Source organism: Salvelinus fontinalis, chromosome 38 (assembly GCF_029448725.1).
Source record: "Salvelinus fontinalis isolate EN_2023a chromosome 38, ASM2944872v1, whole genome shotgun sequence".
Classification (NCBI taxonomy): Eukaryota; Metazoa; Chordata; class Actinopteri; order Salmoniformes; family Salmonidae; genus Salvelinus; species Salvelinus fontinalis.
The window spans coordinates 12,890,518-12,909,717 of record NC_074702.1 but is presented as its reverse complement, the minus strand read 5'-3'; the positions used below and the strand labels follow the sequence as shown (position 1 = coordinate 12,909,717).

At 49.2% G+C, this 19,200-nt stretch overlaps 1 protein-coding gene across 12 annotated transcripts in view; it reads left to right on the top strand.

Moving 5' to 3' along the window:
- Positions 1 to 19,200, top strand: part of LOC129838016 (kin of IRRE-like protein 3) — a 68,608-nt gene that overhangs the window by 37,577 nt on the left and 11,831 nt on the right. For all 12 annotated transcript variants that reach the window (XM_055904666.1, XM_055904664.1, XM_055904658.1 and 9 more), the window contains exons 2-4: positions 14,466 to 14,618; positions 15,501 to 15,650; positions 18,167 to 18,324. In XM_055904666.1, coding sequence (XP_055760641.1) covers positions 14,466 to 14,618; positions 15,501 to 15,650; positions 18,167 to 18,324 — 461 coding nt within the window. The remainder of the gene's footprint in view (positions 1 to 14,465; positions 14,619 to 15,500; positions 15,651 to 18,166; positions 18,325 to 19,200) is intronic.

The following is a 19,200-nucleotide window of genomic DNA, read 5'->3' as shown; positions in this document are numbered from 1 at the left end:
CACCACTGAGACATAGAACACTGCAACTGTGGAATATCTACACCAACACCCCTGAGACATAGAACACTGCTACTGTGGAATATCTACACCAACACCACTGAGACATAGAACACTGGTACTGTGGAATATCTACACCAACACCCCTGAAACATAGAACACTGCTACTGTGGAATATCCACAGCAACACCACTGACACATAGAACACTGCTACTGTGGAATATCCACACCAACACCCCTGAGACATAGTACACTGGTACTGTGGAATATCCACACCAACACCACTGAGACATAGAACACTGCTACTGTGGAATATCTACACCAACACCCCTGAGACATAGAACACTGCTACTGTGGAATATCTACACCAACACCACTGAGACATAGAACACTGCTACTGTGGAATATCTACACCAACACCCCTGAGACATAGAACACTGCTACTGTGGAATATCTACACCAACACCACTGAGACATAGAACACTGGTACTGTGGAATATCTACACCAACACCCCTGAAACATAGAACACTGCTACTGTGGAATATCCACAGCAACACCACTGACACATAGAACACTGCTACTGTGGAATATCCACACCAACACCCCTGAGACATAGTACACTGCTACTGTGGAATATCTACACCAACACCCCTGAGACATAGAACACTGCTACTGTGGAATATCCATACCAACACCACTGATACATAGAACACTGCTACTGTAGAATATCTACACCAACACCCCTGAGACATAGAACACTGGTACTGTGGAACATCCACACCAACACCACTGAGACACAGAACACTGCTACTGTGGAATATCTACACCAACACCCATGAGACATAGAACACTGGTATTGTGGAATATCTACACCAACACCCCTGAGACATAGAACACTGCGACTGTGGAATATCCATACCAACACCACTGATACATAGAACACTGCTACTGTAGAATTTCTACACCAACACCCCTGAGACATAGAACACTGGTACTGTGGAACATCCACACCAACACCACTGAGACATAGAACACTGCTACTGTGGAATATCTACACCAACACCCATGAGACATAGAACACTGGTATTGTGGAATATCTACACCAACACCCCTGAGACATAGAACACTGCGACTGTGGAATATCTACACCAACACCCCTGAGACATAGAACACTGCTACTGTGGAATATCCACACCAACACCACTGAGACATAGAACACTGCTACTGTGGAATATCAACACCAACACCCCTGAGACATAGAACACTGCTACTGTGGAATATCTACACCAACACCACTGAGACGTAGAACACTGCTACTGTGGAATATCTACACCAACACCAGTGAGACATAGAACACTGGTACTGTGGAATATCCACACCAAAACCACTGAGACATAGAACACTGCTACTGTGGAATATCTACACCAACACCACTGACACATAGAACACTGGTACTGTGGAATATCTACACCAACCCCCCTGAGACATAGAACACTGCTACTGTAGAATATCTACACCAACACCCCTGAGACATAGAACACTGGTACTGTGGAATATCCACACCAACACCACTGAGACATAGAACACTGCTACTGTGGAATATCTACACCAACTGTTACGCTCGATGAGGACAAAGGTAAGGAGTCAGGCGCAGAGAGCAAAGGTAACGGGGAAAAACCACTTTTTAATGTCCAACCAGAAATACAACTGGTAACGTCAAAAAACATTGGCGTACAACTCCAACCTGAATAAAGTCCAAAACTGGAAACATAAATCCAGTCTGTGGAAAACCCCAATGAAAAATAGCAACCTCAACATACAAACAGAGAAACAAGCCCGCACAAACATAAACGGGCTAAACGAACTTAAATAACACCACCCTAACAACCAAACAATAAACAGGTGAAATCAATTAGACAAAACCAAACGAAAAGGAAAAAAGGATCGGTGGCAGCTAGTAGACCGGCGACGACGACCGCCGAGCGCCACTCGAACAGGAAGGAAGGCAACCTTCGGTAATACTCGTTACAGTACCCCCCTCCTGACGCGCAGCTCCCGCAGCGCGCCGACGCCGGCCTCGAGGACGACCCGGGGGCCGAGGCGCAGGGCGATCCGGATGGAGGCGATGGAACTCTCTCAGCATAGATGGATCCAATATATCCCCCACCGGGACCCAGCACCTCTCCTCCGGACCATACCCCTCCCAGTCCACGAGGTACTGAAGGCCCCCCACCCGACGTCTGGAATCCAGAATAGACCTTATCCTGTACGCCGTGGACCCCTCTATATCCAGAGGGGGTGGAGGGACCTCCGGCACCTCACCTTCCTGCATGGGACCAGCTACCACCGGCCTGAGGAGAGACACATGAAATGAGGGGTTAATACGATAATAAGAAGGAAGTAACAATCGGTAACACACCTCATTTATTCTCCTCAGGACTTTAAATGGCCCTACACACTGCGGACCCAGCTTCCGGCAGGGCAGGCGGAGGGGCAGGTTTCGGGTCGAGAGCCAGACCCTATCCCCCGGTGCAAACACGGGGGCCTCACTGCGGTGACGGTCAGCGCTCTTCTTCTGCCGTCTACTCGCCTGACGCAGAGACTCCTGGACGGCTCTCCAAGTCTCCTTAGAGCGCTGTACCCACTCCTCCACCGCAGGAGCCTCGGTCTGACTCTGATGCCATGGTGCCAGAACCGGCTGATACCCCAACACACACTCAAATGGTGACATGTTGGTAGAGGAGTGGCTTAGTGAGTTCTGAGCAATCTCTGCCCAAGGGATGTATCTTGACCACTCCCCTGGCCGGTCCTGGCAATACGACCGCAGAAACCTACCCACCTCCTGGTTCACTCTCTCCACCTGCCCATTACTCTCCGGGTGATACCCCGATGTAAGGCTGACCGAGACCCCCAAATGCTCCATAAACGCCTTCCATACTCTGGAAGTGAACTGGGGACCCCGATCAGAAACAATATCCTCGGGCACCCCGTAATGCCGGAAGACATGGGTAAATAATGCCTCCGCAGTCTGCAGGGCCGTAGGGAGACCGGGCAACGGGATAAGACGGCAGGACTTAGAGAACCGATCCACAACGACCAGGATCGTAGTGTTCCCCTGAGATGGAGGTAAGTCAGTCAGAAAATCTACCGAAAGATGGGACCACGGCCGTTGTGGAACGGGGAGGGGTTGTAACTTCCCTCGAGGCAGGTGCCTAGGAGCCTTACTCTGAGCGCACACCGAACAGGAAGAGACATAGAATCGCACATCCTTCTCCAAGGTGGGCCACCAGTACTTCCCCCTAAGACCTCGCACTGTCCTCGAAATACCCGGGTGACCCGACGAGAGTATACCATGAGCCCATCGAATCAATTGATCACGAACAGCGAGCGGTACATACCTACGCCCCTCCAGGCACTGTGGAGGCGCAGGTTCCTCCCTTAACGCCCGCTCGATGTCCGCGTCCACCTCCCATACTATCGGTGCCACCAACTTGGCCGCCGGAATGATGGGAGTAGGATCGATGGACCGCTCCTCTGAGTCATAGAGGCGAGACAGCGCGTCGGCCTTAGTATTCAGGGAACCTGGTCGATACGAGATAGTAAAACGAAATCTGGTGAAATACATGGCCCACCTTGCCTGACGCGGATTCAGTCTCTTAGCTGATCGAATATACTCCAGGTTACGGTGGTCAGTCCAGATGAGGAAAGGGTGCTTAGCCCCCTCAAGCCAGTGTCTCCACACCTTCAAGGCCTTAACCATAGCCAACAACTCTCTATCCCCCACATCATAATTCCGCTCCGCTGGCCCAAGCTTTTTCGAAAAAAAAGCACAAGGGCGGAGTTTTGGTGGCACACCCGAGCGCTGTGAGAGCACCACTCCAACCCCAGCCTCGGATGCGTCCACCTCTACTATAAACGCCAAAGAAGGGTCCGGATGCGCCAACACTGGCGCCTCGGTAAACAGCACCTTCAACCTACAGAAGGCCCTGTCTGCCTCTGCCGACCACTGCAAACGCACCGGCCCCCCCTTCAGGAGTGAGGTAATAGGGGCTGCTACCTGACCAAAACCCCGGATAAACCTCCGGTAGTAATTGGCAAACCCTAAGAACCGCTGCACCTCTTTTACCGTGGTCGGAGTCGGCCAATTACGCACGGCTTTTACGCGGTCACCCCCTATATCCACCCCCGAGCTGGAAATGCGGTAACCCAGGAAGGAAACGGCTTGTTTAGAAAACTCACATTTCTCCGCCTTCACGTACAAGTCATGCTCCAGCAGTCGCCCAAGAACCTTGCGCACCAGAGACACATGCGCGGCGCGTGTAGCGGAGTAGATCAAAATATCGTCAATATACACCACCACACCCTGTCCGTGCAGGTCTCTGAGAATCTCGTCAACAAAGGATTGAAAGACAGCTGGAGCATTCTTTAACCCGTACGGCATGACGAGGTACTCATAATGGCCCGATGTAGTACTAAACGCGGTTTTCCACTCATCTCCCTCCCGAATACGCACCAGATTATACGCGCTCCTGAGATCCAGTTTCGTGAAGAACCGTGCTCCGTGGAATGATTCCATCGCCGTAGCGATGAGAGGTAGTGGGTAACTAAAACCCACCGTGATGGAATTGAGACCTCGATAATCAATACACGGACGCAACCCACCATCCTTTTCCTTCACAAAAAAGAAACTCGAAGAGACGGGTGACATGGAGGGCCGAATGAATCCTTGTCCCAGAGCTTCCGTGACATATGTCTCCATAGCCAACGTCTCCTCCTGGGACAAAGGATACACATGACTCCTGGGAAGTGCAGCGTTTACCTGGAGGTTTATCACGCAATCCCCCTGTCGATGGGGAGGTAATTGGGTCGCCTTCTTTTTACTGAAGGCGATAGCCAAATCGGCATACTCAGCGGGAATGCGCACGGTGGAAACCTGGTCTGGACTCTCCACCGTTGTCGCACCGATGGAAACTCCTACACACCTGCCTGAACACTCATCAGACCACCCCTGTAGAGCTCCCTGTTTCCACGAAATCGTCGGATTGTGAATAGCCAGCCAAGGAATTCCCAGCACCACCGGAAACGCAGGTGAATCGATAAGAAACAGACTAATCCGTTCCTTATGATTCCCCTGCGTAATCATCTCCAAAGGAATTGTGGACTCCCTGACCAGGCCTGACCCTAACGGTCGACTATCTAAAGAATGCACAGGAAAAGGGGGGTCAACCTTAACTAACGGAATCCTCAACCTCTGAGCGAGTCCGCGATCTATAAAATTCCCAGCTGCGCCTGAATCGACTAGCGCCTTATGCTGGAGAGAGGGAAAAAATTTAAGGAAGCATATTAACAAAAACATGTGACCAACAGGAAGCTCTGGGAGAGTGTGGTGCTGACTCACCTGAGGTGACCGAGGAGTGTTCTGCCTGCCCTCTCTATTCCCAGATGAACTCCTCCAGCACCGACCGGAAGTGTGCCCTCTTCGGCCACAACTGGTACAGGAGGAGCCTCCTCCGATCTCCCTAGATGCTGCCCCTCCTAGCTCCATCGGGATGGGAGCAGGAGGGTCAGGAGATGGAACGGACAGGACCCTTTCAGAACGTCCGCGAGCAGCTAGCAGATGGTCTAACCGGATAGACATGTCTATTAGTTCATCCAAACTTAGCGTAGTGTCCCGACAAGCCAGCTCTCTGCGGACGTCCTCTCTCAGGCTACACCTGTAATGGTCTATCAGGGCCCTGTCGTTCCATCCTGCTCCAGCAGCCAAGGTCCGGAAATCCAGCGCGAAGTCCTGCGCGCTCCTCGTCCCCTGTCGTAGATAGAACAATCTCTCACCCGCCGCTCGGCCATCTGGAGGGTGATCGAACACGGCCCGAAAACGACGGGTGAACTCCGGGTAGTGGCCCCTCGCTGAGTCGGCCCCGTTCCAAACCGCATTGGCCCACTCTAGGGCTCTACCCGTCAGGCAGGAGACGAGGACACTCACGCTCTCCTCATCCGAGGGAGCCGGTCGAACGGTGGCCAGGTACAGGTCTAATTGTAGCAGGAATCCCTGGCACCCCGCCGCCGCTCCATCGTACTGGCTAGGAGGCGTAATACGCAACGCGCTGGTACCGGGTCCCGCTGGAGGAGATGGTAATGGTGCTGGAGGGAGGGTAGGTGGGTTTGTAGGGAGACCACTCCTCTCCCAACGATCCATCCTCTCCATCATAAGATCCATTGCTGATCCAATGCGATGAAGGATGGACGTGTGATGAAGGACTCTCTCCTCCATCGTGGGGAGAGGGGTGGTCGCTGCTCCTGCTGGCTCCATTGTATGGTGCGGGCTTCTGTTACGCTCGATGAGGACAAAGGTAAGGAGTCAGGCGCAGAGAGCAAAGGTAACGGGGAAAAACCACTTTTTAATGTCCAACCAGAAATACAACTGGTAACGTCAAAAAACATTGGCGTACAACTCCAACCTGAATAAAGTCCAAAACTGGAAACATAAATCCAGTCTGTGGAAAACCCCAATGAAAAATAGCAACCTCAACATACAAACAGAGAAACAAGCCCGCACAAACATAAACGGGCTAAACGAACTTAAATAACACCACCCTAACAACCAAACAATAAACAGGTGAAATCAATTAGACAAAACCAAACGAAAAGGAAAAAAGGATCGGTGGCAGCTAGTAGACCGGCGACGACGACCGCCGAGCGCCACTCGAACAGGAAGGAAGGCCACCTTCGGTAATACTCGTTACACCAACACCCATGAGACATAGAACACTGGTATTGTGGAATATCTACACCAACACCCCTGAGACATAGAACACTGCGACTGTGGAATATCTACAACAACACCCCTGAGACATAGAACACTGCTACTGTGGAATATCCACACCAACACCACTGAGACATAGAACACTGCTACTGTGGAATATCAACACCAACACCCCTGAGACATAGAACACTGCTACTGTGGAATATCTACACCAACACCACTGAGACATAGAACACTGGTACTGTGGAATATCCACACCAACACCACTGAGACATAGAACACTGCTACTGTGGAATATCAACACCAACACCCCTGAGACATAGAACACTGCTACTGTGGAATATCTACACCAACACCACTGAGACATAGAACACTGGTACTGTGGAATATCCACACCAAAACCACTGAGACATAGAACACTGCTACTGTGGAATATTTACACCAACACCACTGACACATAGAACACTGGTACTGTGGAATATCTACACCAACACCCATGAGACATAGAACACTGCTACTGTGGAATATCTACACCAACACCCCTGAGACATAGAACACTGCTACTGTGGAATATCTACACCAACACCCCTGACACATAGAACACTGCTACTGTAGAATATCTACACCAACACCCCTGAGACATAGAACACTGCTACTGTGGAATATCTACACCAACACCCCTGAGACATAGAACACTGGTACTGTGGAATATCCACAACAACACCACTGAGACATAGAACACTGCTACTGTGGAATATCTACACCAAAACCACTGACACATAGAACACTGCTACTGTGGAATATCCACACCAACACCACTGAGACATAGAACACTGCTACTGTAGAATATCTACACCAACACCCCTGAGACATAGAACACTGCTACTGTGGAATATCCACAGCAACACCACTGACACATAGAACACTGCTACTGTGGAATATCCACACCAATACCACTGAGACATGGAACACTGCTACTGTAGAATATCTACACCAACACCACTGAGACATAGAACACTGCTACTGTGGAATATCTACACCAACACCCCTGAGACATAGAACACTGCTACTGTGGAATATCCACACCAACACCACTGAGACATAGAACACTGCTACTGTAGAATATCTACACCAACACCCCTGAGACATAGAACTCTGGTACTGTGGAATATCCACACCAACACCACTGAGACATAGAACACTGCTACTGTGGAATATCTACACCAACACCCCTGAGACATAGAACACTGCTACTGTGGAATATCCACAGCAACACCACTGACACATAGAACACTGCTATTGTGGAATATCCACACCAACACCACTGAGACATGGAACACTGCTACTGTAGAATATCTACACCAACACCCCTGAGACATAGAACACTGGTACTGTGGAATATCCACACCAACACCCCTGAGACATAGAACACTGCTACTGTGGAATATCTACACCAACACCCATGAGACATAGAACACTGGTACTGTGGAATATCCACACCACCACCACTGAGACATAGAACACTTGTACTGTGGAATATCTACACCAACACCCCTGAGACATAGACCACTGCTACTGTGGAAAATCTACACCAACACCCCTGAGACATAGAACACTGCTACTGTGGAATATCCACACCAACACCACTGAGACATAGAACACTGCTACTGTGGAATATCTACACCAACACCCCTGAGACATAGAACACTGCTACTGTGGAATATCTACACCAACACCCATGAGACATAGAACACTGCTACTGTGGAATATCTACACCAACACCCATGAGACATAGAACACTGCTACTGTGGAATATCTACACCAACACCCCTGAGACATAGAACACTGGTACTGTGGAATATCTACACCAACACCCCTGAGACATAGAACACTGCTACTGTGGAATATCTACACCAACACCCATGAGACATAGAACACTGCTACTGTGGAATATCTACACCAACACCCCTGAGACATAGAACACTGCTGCTGTGGAATATCCACAGCAACACCACTGACACATAGAACACTGCTACTGTAGAATATCTACACCAACACCCCTGAGACATAGAACACTGGTACTGTGGAATATCCACACCAACACCATTGAGACATAGAACACTGCTACTGTGGAATATCTACACCAACACCCCTGAGACATAGAACACTGCTACTGTGGAATATCTACACCAACACCACTGAGACATAGAACACTGCTACTGTGGAATATCTACACCAACACCCCTGAGACATAGAACACTGCTACTGTGGAATATCTACACCAACACCACTGAGACATAGAACACTGGTACTGTGGAATATCTACACCAACACCCCTGAAACATAGAACACTGCTACTGTGGAATATCCACAGCAACACCACTGACACATAGAACACTGCTACTGTGGAATATCCACACCAACACCCCTGAGACATAGTACACTGCTACTGTGGAATATCTACACCAACACCCCTGAGACATAGAACACTGGTACTGTGGAATATCCACACCAACACCACTGAGACATAGAACACTGCTACTGTGGAATATCTACACCAACACCCATGAGACATAGAACACTGGTATTGTGGAATATCCACACCAACACCCCTGACACATAGAACACTGCTACTGTAGAATATCTACACCAACACCCCTGAGACATAGAATACTGCTACTGTGGAATATCTACACCAACACCCCTGAGACATAGAACACTGCTACTGTGGAATATCTACACCAACACCCATGAGACATAGAACACTGGTACTGTGGAATATCCACACCAACACCATTGAGACATAGAACACTGCTACTGTGGAATATCTACACCAACACCCCTGACACATAGAACACTGCTACTGTGGAATATCTACACCTACACCCCTGAGACATAGAACACTGCTACTGTGGAATATCCACACCAACACCCCTGAGACATAGACCACTGCTGCTGTGGAATATCTACACCAACACCCCTGAGACATAGAACACTGCTACTGTGGAATTTCTACACCAACACCCCTGAGACATAGAACACTGCTACTGTGGAATATCCAAACCAACACCACTGAGACATAGAACACTGCTACTGTGGAATATCCACACCAACACCACTGACACATTGAACACTGGTACTGTGGAATATCCACACCAACACCACTGACACATAGAACACTGGTACTGTGGAATATCCACACCAACACCACTGACACATAGAACACTGGTACTGTGGAATATCCACACCAACACCACTGACACATAGAACACTGGTACTGCCGCTGGGAGAGCAGAGTCTACAGGACACCAGTAGATATTTGGTTATATTTTTTTGACATTTTTTATTATTACTGCATGGATCAATTGCCCAGTCAAGTTGAGAGTGCTCATGTTTATAGAGCCTGTTAGATCGGGGCGGTGCTGTCTAGAGCCGGACTTCAGTGGATGGGAAGAGAGGACGCTCAAGATTATCCTGAAATAGAAACTGTACCTGCCTCTACTGAGCTCAGAACCTCTTAGCGTGGGTCTCGACACGCACGCACGCACGCACGCACGCACGCACGCACGCACGCACACACACACACACACACACACACACACACACACACACACACACACACACACACACACACACACACTTTAAGTGTTATTGCATAACCAAGGGGACCCTGTGTAGCTGAAGTAGGTTGTTGAGTCTCCCTGCTTGTCCATGGAAACTACACTAGCATGACGAGGACACTTAAGTGATAAATATACATAAAGTGTCTGTGTGTGTGGTTGTGTGTGTGTGTGATGCGAGATCCCTTTTTTGGGGTTTAGGGCTTCCAAGCCTATTTTAGCCAGGCCGCTAAGTTGGCATGAAAGATTATGATTACAGTGATTTGCTGCTTTCAGTAGTTAGCCCCAGTGCACCCAAAGGTCACATCCACTACTTAATTGGACTGCACTGAGAATAGAACAGGACACACAGACACACTTCCATAATTCCATCAAGGCCATGTTAGTCCCCAGTGCAGATGCCCAGTAGCGGATCATTGGAGACATCTGTCCATCCTGTCCCCATCATCAGCAGTGTGCCTCCCTCCCTATCCGTTCAGATGGCACAGAGAGAGAGGAAGGCTGGTGCCAGAGGACTGCAAAGCTCTTTAATATGTTATGCTCCATGTCAGCCCTGCTGTTCTGGACTTAACTCTGACCGTGTGACGGAGAAGGCAAAGTCACTATGTCAAAGTAACTGCTAAATGTGCCCTCCAATCCCTTACAATTTGCTTGCCCTATTTATGCTGCAACAAACACACACAGGCACACACTCAGAGGCACACACACACACACTAACCTCCCCTGTGCATCCACCGCCGTGAAATGATATTCCGTTTAGAAAAATCGGGATTCAAATGTAACAGGCCAAGTGTGTTTTGACCTTGTTACTGGAGGGATGGACACACACACACACACACACACACACACACACACACACACACACACACACACACACACACACACACACACACACACACACACACACACACACACACACACACACACACACACACAGGTCAGAGGTGTTACCTGTTTTTGAAAAGTACCAGCCCATCATTACCAAAAACACCTCCTCAATAAGGTGTTTAAAACAAGTTTCAATGGCAGCCAAATGACAAGGGTCCCTCTATATGTAGACTGTGTGTGTGTGTGTGTGTGTGTGTGTGTGTGTGTGTGTGTGTGTGTGTGTGTGTGTGTGTGTGTGTGTGTGTGTGTGTGTGTGTGTGTGTGTGTGTGTGTGTGTGTGTGTGTGTGTGTGTGTGTGTGTGTGTGTGTGTGTGTGTGTGTGTGTGTGTGTGTGTGTGTGAGAGAGAGAGAGACGGTAGACAGCAACACACGAGGACCACTTCACACCCACAGCCCATCTCCTCTCCTTTCCTCCCTCTCTCCCCTGTCAGAAATGTATTCATGTAATTAAGCTGCTAATACACCGTCAAGGAATTGGCTAATTCAGCAAGGAGGAATTAAAGGAATATGCAATGACTCATTAGCCAGCGGAGATGTTTTGTTGAGCATTCTCAATAAGGAATTTGGAATGCAATGAATCACTCCATGGTGTGAAGCAATTTGTCAGTCTATATCACACAGGCTATATATAAAAATATACCCATACGTGTGTGTGTGAGAGGAGAGAGAGAGAGAGAGAGAAAGAATGTGTGATAGATAGAGAGAAAGAGAAAATGAGAGAAAAAGAGAGAGAATGTGAGAGAGAGAGAAAGAAAGAGAGGGAGAGAGAGAGAGAGAGAGCGAGAGAGAGAGAGAAAGAAGGAAGGAAAGAGAAAGGGAGAGAAAAAGAGAGAGAATGTGAGAAAGAGAGAGAGAGAAAGAGAGAGAGAGAGAGAGGCAGAGAGAGAGAAAGCGAGCGAGACAGAGAGAGAGAGCGAGACAGAGAGAGACAGAGAGAGAGACAGAGAGAGTAACAGATGTAACAGATGTAATCCAATTCTAACAACCTGCCAGTGTGATAAAGGATGGCCCATTGTAAACATTTAGGTACTGTGGGCAAGATACTTAATTGCAATCAATGTTTATACTGCAGCAAGCATAAAGAGGAAAATCCCCAACGCGCCATCCAGCGGAGCGGCCTATGAAAATGCTCGATATAGCTCATAAAAGCGGAACATTAGGGACAGACAGCCTATAAAAGCAGCAGTTTTGAAGGCATGACTAGAAAATGCCAGCCTTCACCAAATGCTTAATAGCCTGAGCATGAAAACATTTCACTACTCATTGACACTCAAATTGGACTCTATGATCTGCAGTCTATGACACAGACACATACACACACAGATTGATATGCTTATTTAAAGACATTAGCAATATGAATGGAATTGGGGTTAGTGGACTTTCCTGGTGATATTCACTGCTATTATACATGATTCTCTCCATTTCTCTCCATTTTTCGCCATCTTTCTCATCCTAAAAGGAGAAGAAAGGAGGAGAGTGCTTGGGCAGACGTGGGAAAGCAGTAGCTGTTAGGAGAGCTGCAAGCTGCAAGGCTTGAGCCATGGAGAACTCACGTTCCTGATGGGCTAACTGTTTGGCAGGTCTGATTATACTGGAGGGAGGGAGGGAGGTTAGGGAAGTGGGGGAGGAGGAGAAGAACAGGGTTCAGTCGGTGGTCCTGGTCCAGCCCTAGATGAAGTGGATAATTGAGTAGGGAACAAACACCGCCAACCAACCTCGGAAGCCCCCTTTTGAAAAGAAGGAAAAGCTAGAGAGAATGATGGAGTGAGAGAGAGGGGAGAGGAGAGAGAGGAGAGGGGTGAGCGGGTTGAGAAGGAGAGAGAAAATCCTAGCTTCCCTCGGGGGGCAATATCTGCTATTGAAAAGCTATTAAACTTGCATTTAGCAGGATTGATTGGAAATGAAGAGGCCTATTAAAAGAGAGGGACAAGGGGACAATAGCGCGTCTCTGGCCGCCGTATGTTGCCCTCCTTTCACCGCCTTTTCTTTCCCCAGGAGAGCCCCCCCCCAGCCTGTCTGTTTAAGCACTCCCACCCAGAGAACCATTGGAGAAGGGCTTAGCACTGAGTGAATAGACCCTTCTTTAGCTCCCCCCTGGTCCCCCATTCTCCTATTGAAAGAGGGGGGGGGGGCAGAGAGAGAAAATAAAAAAAATGAAGGAAGGTTCTTTCTTTTAAGGGAAAGATAAAGCCAGCCCTCTCTTTCTCTTCTCTTCTCTACTTAGCCAACCAACTCTGTTCTCTCTCAGCCCCTTCCTCTCTTCATATCTCCCCCAATGGTTTAGCTCTACCTCTGGAGGGGAGCCATCTTCTCCCCCTGTCAGTTGGGTTTGTAATACTCAATCTCCAGCATCGTGGCACAAACAGGGGGAAACAAGGAGTCGTATTGAAACTTTGTGTGTGTGTGTGTGTGTGTGTGTGTGTGTGTGTGTGTGTGTGTGTGTGTGTGTGTGTGTGTGTGTGTGTGTGTGTGTGTGTGTGTGTGTGTGTGTGTGTGTGTGTGTGTGTGTGTGTGTGTGTGTGTGTGTGTGTGTGTGTGTGTGTGTGTGTGTGTGTGTGTGTGTGTGTGTGTGTGCGCGCAGGTGTGGGTTGCGATGCAAGTGTGTGTGTTGCGAGTGTGGGTGTGGATTCCAGTGTGTGTGAGTAAAGGCGAGCAAACAGCTTTCAGTGTGTGTGTGTGTCCGTGTATGTTTGTGTGTTCCGTGTGTGTGTGTGTGTGTTCCGTGTGTGTTCCGTGTATGTGTGTCCCATCCTTAAACACAGCAATGGAACAGACAGAGACAGGTGTCTTGGTTGACGTTGAGCAGGCTCAGACGGATGCTTCCCCTGGGACACTTAATGGAGTTTTGATTGTATAACATCCATTTTAACAAAAAGTTCCCCCAAAGAGTGGCAGATTTCTCTCCTCCGCAGTGTGCTTGTTTCGTGTCACCGCACGGTGGCTGCCATATGGTCTAGGGAAAGAGTTAAATAAGTCATGAGGCAGCTGACTCTTCCTGCTCAGCTCAGCCACCATTTTAATGAGAAAATACATATTTTCAGCCTCCTCCATCCACCCCATGTAACAACATGGCAACACGTAAACAGGCCAGTCCATTATTAGGCCAGGCTAAATATGGCCATGCATTTGGCTCAAGCATCGCTATTAGATTATATCATTACATGGTACTCATCAAACCTCCCTCTTCTTCCAACAGCTACCCGAGCAGCCTACTTTTCCCAGCAGCCCCAAGACCAGGTAGTGGTGTCTGGTCAATCGGTGACTCTGCCCTGTGTCATCGTGGGATACCGAGGAATGGTGCAGTGGACCAAAGACGGCCTGGCACTGGGTGGAGAGAGAGATCTGCCAGGTATCTGATCTGACCAACATCTGTCTGTGTGTCTCGCTCTCTGTCTCCCCCTCTCTCTCTCTGTCCCCCCCCCCCCCCTCTCTCTCTCGCTGTCTTCCCCCTCACTCTCTCTGTCTCCCCTATCTCTCTCTTTCTCTTTCTCTCTCCCCATCTCTCTCCCTCTTTCTCTCTCTCCACCCTCTCTTTCTCTGTCTCCCACTCACTCTCTCTCTCCACCCTCTCTCCCTCTGTCTCCCCCATCTCTCTCTTTCTCTTTGTCTTTCTCTCTCTCACACTCTCGCTCCCCTACTTCTCTTTCTCCCCCCTGATCAATTCATGGTCTCATTAGGAAGCCTTGGCTCTCTGTCTGTCTGTCTACTCAAATTAATGGAGGTGGAGAGAAACAAATATACTGCAGACAGCCTCTCTAGCGCAAACAGACACAGAGCATTTAATTTGTTGTTTAGCATTTTGAGGCTTTTGTACCAAGGTGGATAATCAATTGGCTGGTGTCACGCGCTGACATTTAGCTGTGTTCTGGACTAGTGGGAAGGTGGAGAGGCTCGGGGCTGACCTTAGACACTACATCTTGATTTTGTCTGTGCTTTAAAGGACAGTCAGTCGCCTCACGCCCCCGTCTCACATGTAGCTGCTGCCTTCTCCTAGCCAGTCTCACACTGCTCAGCCAACTGAACGGCTCAGTGCTTAACTGGGGGTGGTGCAGCACCATTTCCATTTATGCCTTGAAGGCCTTTGGCGTTTGTTTGTGGCGTGAGTCTGCTCATTTTGCAGTCTTTTCATTCCGGTTTGGGTTTGTTGTTCTGCTGTTGATTGTTGGGTTTGTTTTCTTGTTTTCTTTCCCATTCTCTGACTCACTGTATTCCTTGTGTTGGTTTAATGCAGGGTGGACACGCTACTCCTTAATGGGCGACCCGCTATCAGGCGAGCACAGCTTGATGATCGACTCGGCAGAGCTGGCGGATGACGCCGTGTACGAGTGTCAGGCTACGCAGGCCGGACTGCGCTCCCACCGAGCCAAGCTCACTGTTCTAGGTAAGATACACAGCTGCTGCACACACCGCACACGGGAACACACAGGGACACACACACATGGGCACACACAGGGACACACACACACGGGCACACACAGGGACACAGACACACACACACACGGGCACACACAGGGACACACACACACACGGGCACACACAGGGACACACACACACGGGCACACACAGGGACACACACACACGGGCACACACAGGGACACACACACGGGCACACACAGGGACACACACACACGGGCACGCACAGGGACACACACACACGGGCACACACAGGGACACACACACACGGGCACACACACCCTGATCTGCAGGTTGGCTCTACAAAGGGAGATTGTCAAGCACCATTATTGTTCTGACAGACTTACACGCACGCACGCACGCACACACACACACACACACACACACACACACACACACACACACACACACACACACACACACACACACACACACACACACACACACACACACACACACACACACACACACACACACACACACACACACACACATACATACATACATACATACATATATGTTTAAAATGCTCACGGTTTCTATGTCTTGTAACTGTTTATGATATCACCTGCTGTTATCAACTTTCACAAATAACACCTGGAAAATGTACTTGTATATCAGCCCTGTAAATATTTTTCAAACCCAACAGGGCCAGCCAAAAAAACTGTTTTCCTTCAGTATCGATAATCAAGACTGTGGAAGTCTAGGATAATGTGATTGCTGCAGTCACAAATGACTTGCGTGGACACTTAAAAAGTCAAGTTCTGCAGTTAGCACATTTTACAGCGAGTCACAATATTTGTCAACCGTGGGGCAGCTTTTACATTAACGCAAAGTGAGTGATCTACATATTCACCAGGCATCCAGAGGTGGGGAGAGGAGGGTGGTGGTGGAGAGAGGGATGGCGGAGGGGGGTGAGAGGAGAGAGAGTGGCCCCTCATGGGACTCCCAGACAGTGAAACACTGCTGCCACCTGGTGGCCGATGGGGGAACAGGGAGCAGCACATTCATTAGTCTTTACTGAACGTCTCTCTGATGATCTGGCAAATACACCCAACAAAGGAGAGAGACAGTTACAGAAGACACTGGAGCCTCAGCTCTATGCACCAACAACAAGGCTAGGCTACTGTACTGTCTCCTCACTGCCCTGCTTGTTTCTGTCATTTTATGAGCTCGTTTAAGCAGCGAGACGAGGGGGAGAAGAAAAGGCAGCGAATGAAAGGCTGGTCATGTGAATTCTGACGACCCATGATGAAGAACCCTGCTCTAATTGGCTTGACTCAGTGTCGGGTCACGCTCCGCCCACTATCCACTTCCTCTCCGCTCCTACGACCACACGCAGATCAAATGAGCACAATGCAGCGTGGTCAATAGAGATCACACCCACATACACACACCCACATACACCCACCCAAACCCTGCTTCACAACGCCCGCACTGCACAGCTCAGAGTGGAGGTGGGCGAGGATGGACTGTTTGATTGGTTAGCGTGAGCCTTTGTGGACAGAAAAGGCGGTAGATGTTGTTTCCTAACGCCTTGTAGAACGTCCCTATTAAGAGAGGAGCAAATCAAGCAGGGACCGGGGTGTGTGTGCAGGCCTGTTTCGAGAACACAGATACACAGAGGCTAGGGTCTTGAAGTGTGTGTGTGTGTGTGTGTATGTGTGTGTGTGTGTGTGTGTGTGTGTGTGTGTGTGTGTGTGTGTGTGTGTGTGTGTGTGTGTGTGTGTGTGTGTGTGTGTGTGTGTGTGTGTGTGTGTGTGTGTGTGTGTGTGTGTGTGTGAATGTGGTGAGTGTGGGGAAATCAATGCAGCCAGATGAGACCAAAGCAATCCGGCACATTCAAAGGAGTCAACGGCGGGAGAGCAGCCAAGGGAGTCGGCATGGAAATTAAAATCACCTAGCACTCGGATTCCATTAGTGTCCGGGCCGCGGTGGCGGAAGGACCTCTGACAATTCAGATACACACACAGAAATTGGTTCAGCGGAGGGAGCAAGAGAGAGAGATAGACCGGGGCGCAGGCCCGCTGCTGTTTACGCCTGCCGTTATTGCCTGGGGAGATAGACGCCTTCATCAGAGGTGGCAGCGTGTGCGAAACCATGCAAATAAATGAACAAATAAGCAATTCAGATGAAACATCACTGGGCAACAGTGGGAGTAAAAGAAAGTATTAATGCCAGTCTCAATGTTAAGACGGAAAATGAAATGGCTCTTCTCTTTTTTTCTTCTCAAAGCCAAATGTTGTCGGTTTCCATTCCAGTCTACAAAGTAGAAACACACCTCGTGAACCAACACGATGATGAAAGGATATTGTTTTCTCTGTGTGCAGTGGATGAATTGATGCAGCGTTAACACATCACATTAATCTCACTAGATGTTCCTCTCATTCAGAAGCTTTGTACTATAAAAGGAGCTTTCAGTTTGGTGGGTTGTTTCTCTCCTCTAACATGAATGTGTTGTGTTTCCTCCTTCTCTCCCTGTAGTTCCCCCCACAGACCCGGTGGTGGAGGGGGGTCCTATCATACGTGTGAAGGCCCACACACCCTACAACCTCACCTGCCGCGCCTCGGGGGCCAAGCCTGCCGCCGAGATCACCTGGTACAGAGACGGAGAGGTCATGGACACGGCCATATACTCTAAGGTGCAGAAAGACTACAGCACAATCAGATAACAGGTCGGGCCAGGGCAGGTTAGAGAGAGCAGGGCCATGCCCAACCTCATCAGGATCCACTAACACCCACACAACACCAGCACAGCTCAGCAGAGTACAGCAGAGCCCATATAAGCAGGCTATGGCATGGTACAGCAGAGCTCATCTAAGCAGGCTATGGCAGGGTACAGCAGAGCCCAGCTAAGCAGGCTATGGCAGGGTACAGCAGAGCCCAGCTAAGCAGGCTATGGCAAGGTACAGCAGAGCCCAGCTAAGCAGGCTATGGCAGGGTACAGCAGAGCTCATCTAAGCAGGCTATGGCAGGGTACAGCAGAGCCCAGCTAAGCAGGCTATGGCAGGGTACAGCAGAGCCCAGCTAAGCAGGCTATGGCAGGGTACAGCAGAGCTGTAACGTCCTGACCAGAGTTCTCATGTGTTTTTGTAACGGTCGTCGTAATCCTCCTCCTCGGACGAGGAAGAGAGGCGAGAAGGATCAGACCAATATGCGGAGTGGTTTGTGTCCATGATTATTTATTAACAAAATAAACGGAACACTAACGAAACAAAATGACAAAAGAGAAACGAACCGACAAACAGTCCCGTGTGGCACGAATACAGACACGAGATACAACCACCCACAAACACACGTGAATCCCAGGCTGCCTAAGTATGATTCTCAATCAGGGACAACGATTTACAGCTGCCTCTGATTGAGAATCATACCCGGCCGAACACAAACAACCCGACATAGAAAAATAACACATGGACAACCCACCCCAACTCACGCCCTGACCAACCAAATAAATACAAGAAAAAGGAAAAACAGGTCAGGAACGTGACAGTTTTGCTTGTTTAGTGTTGGTCAGG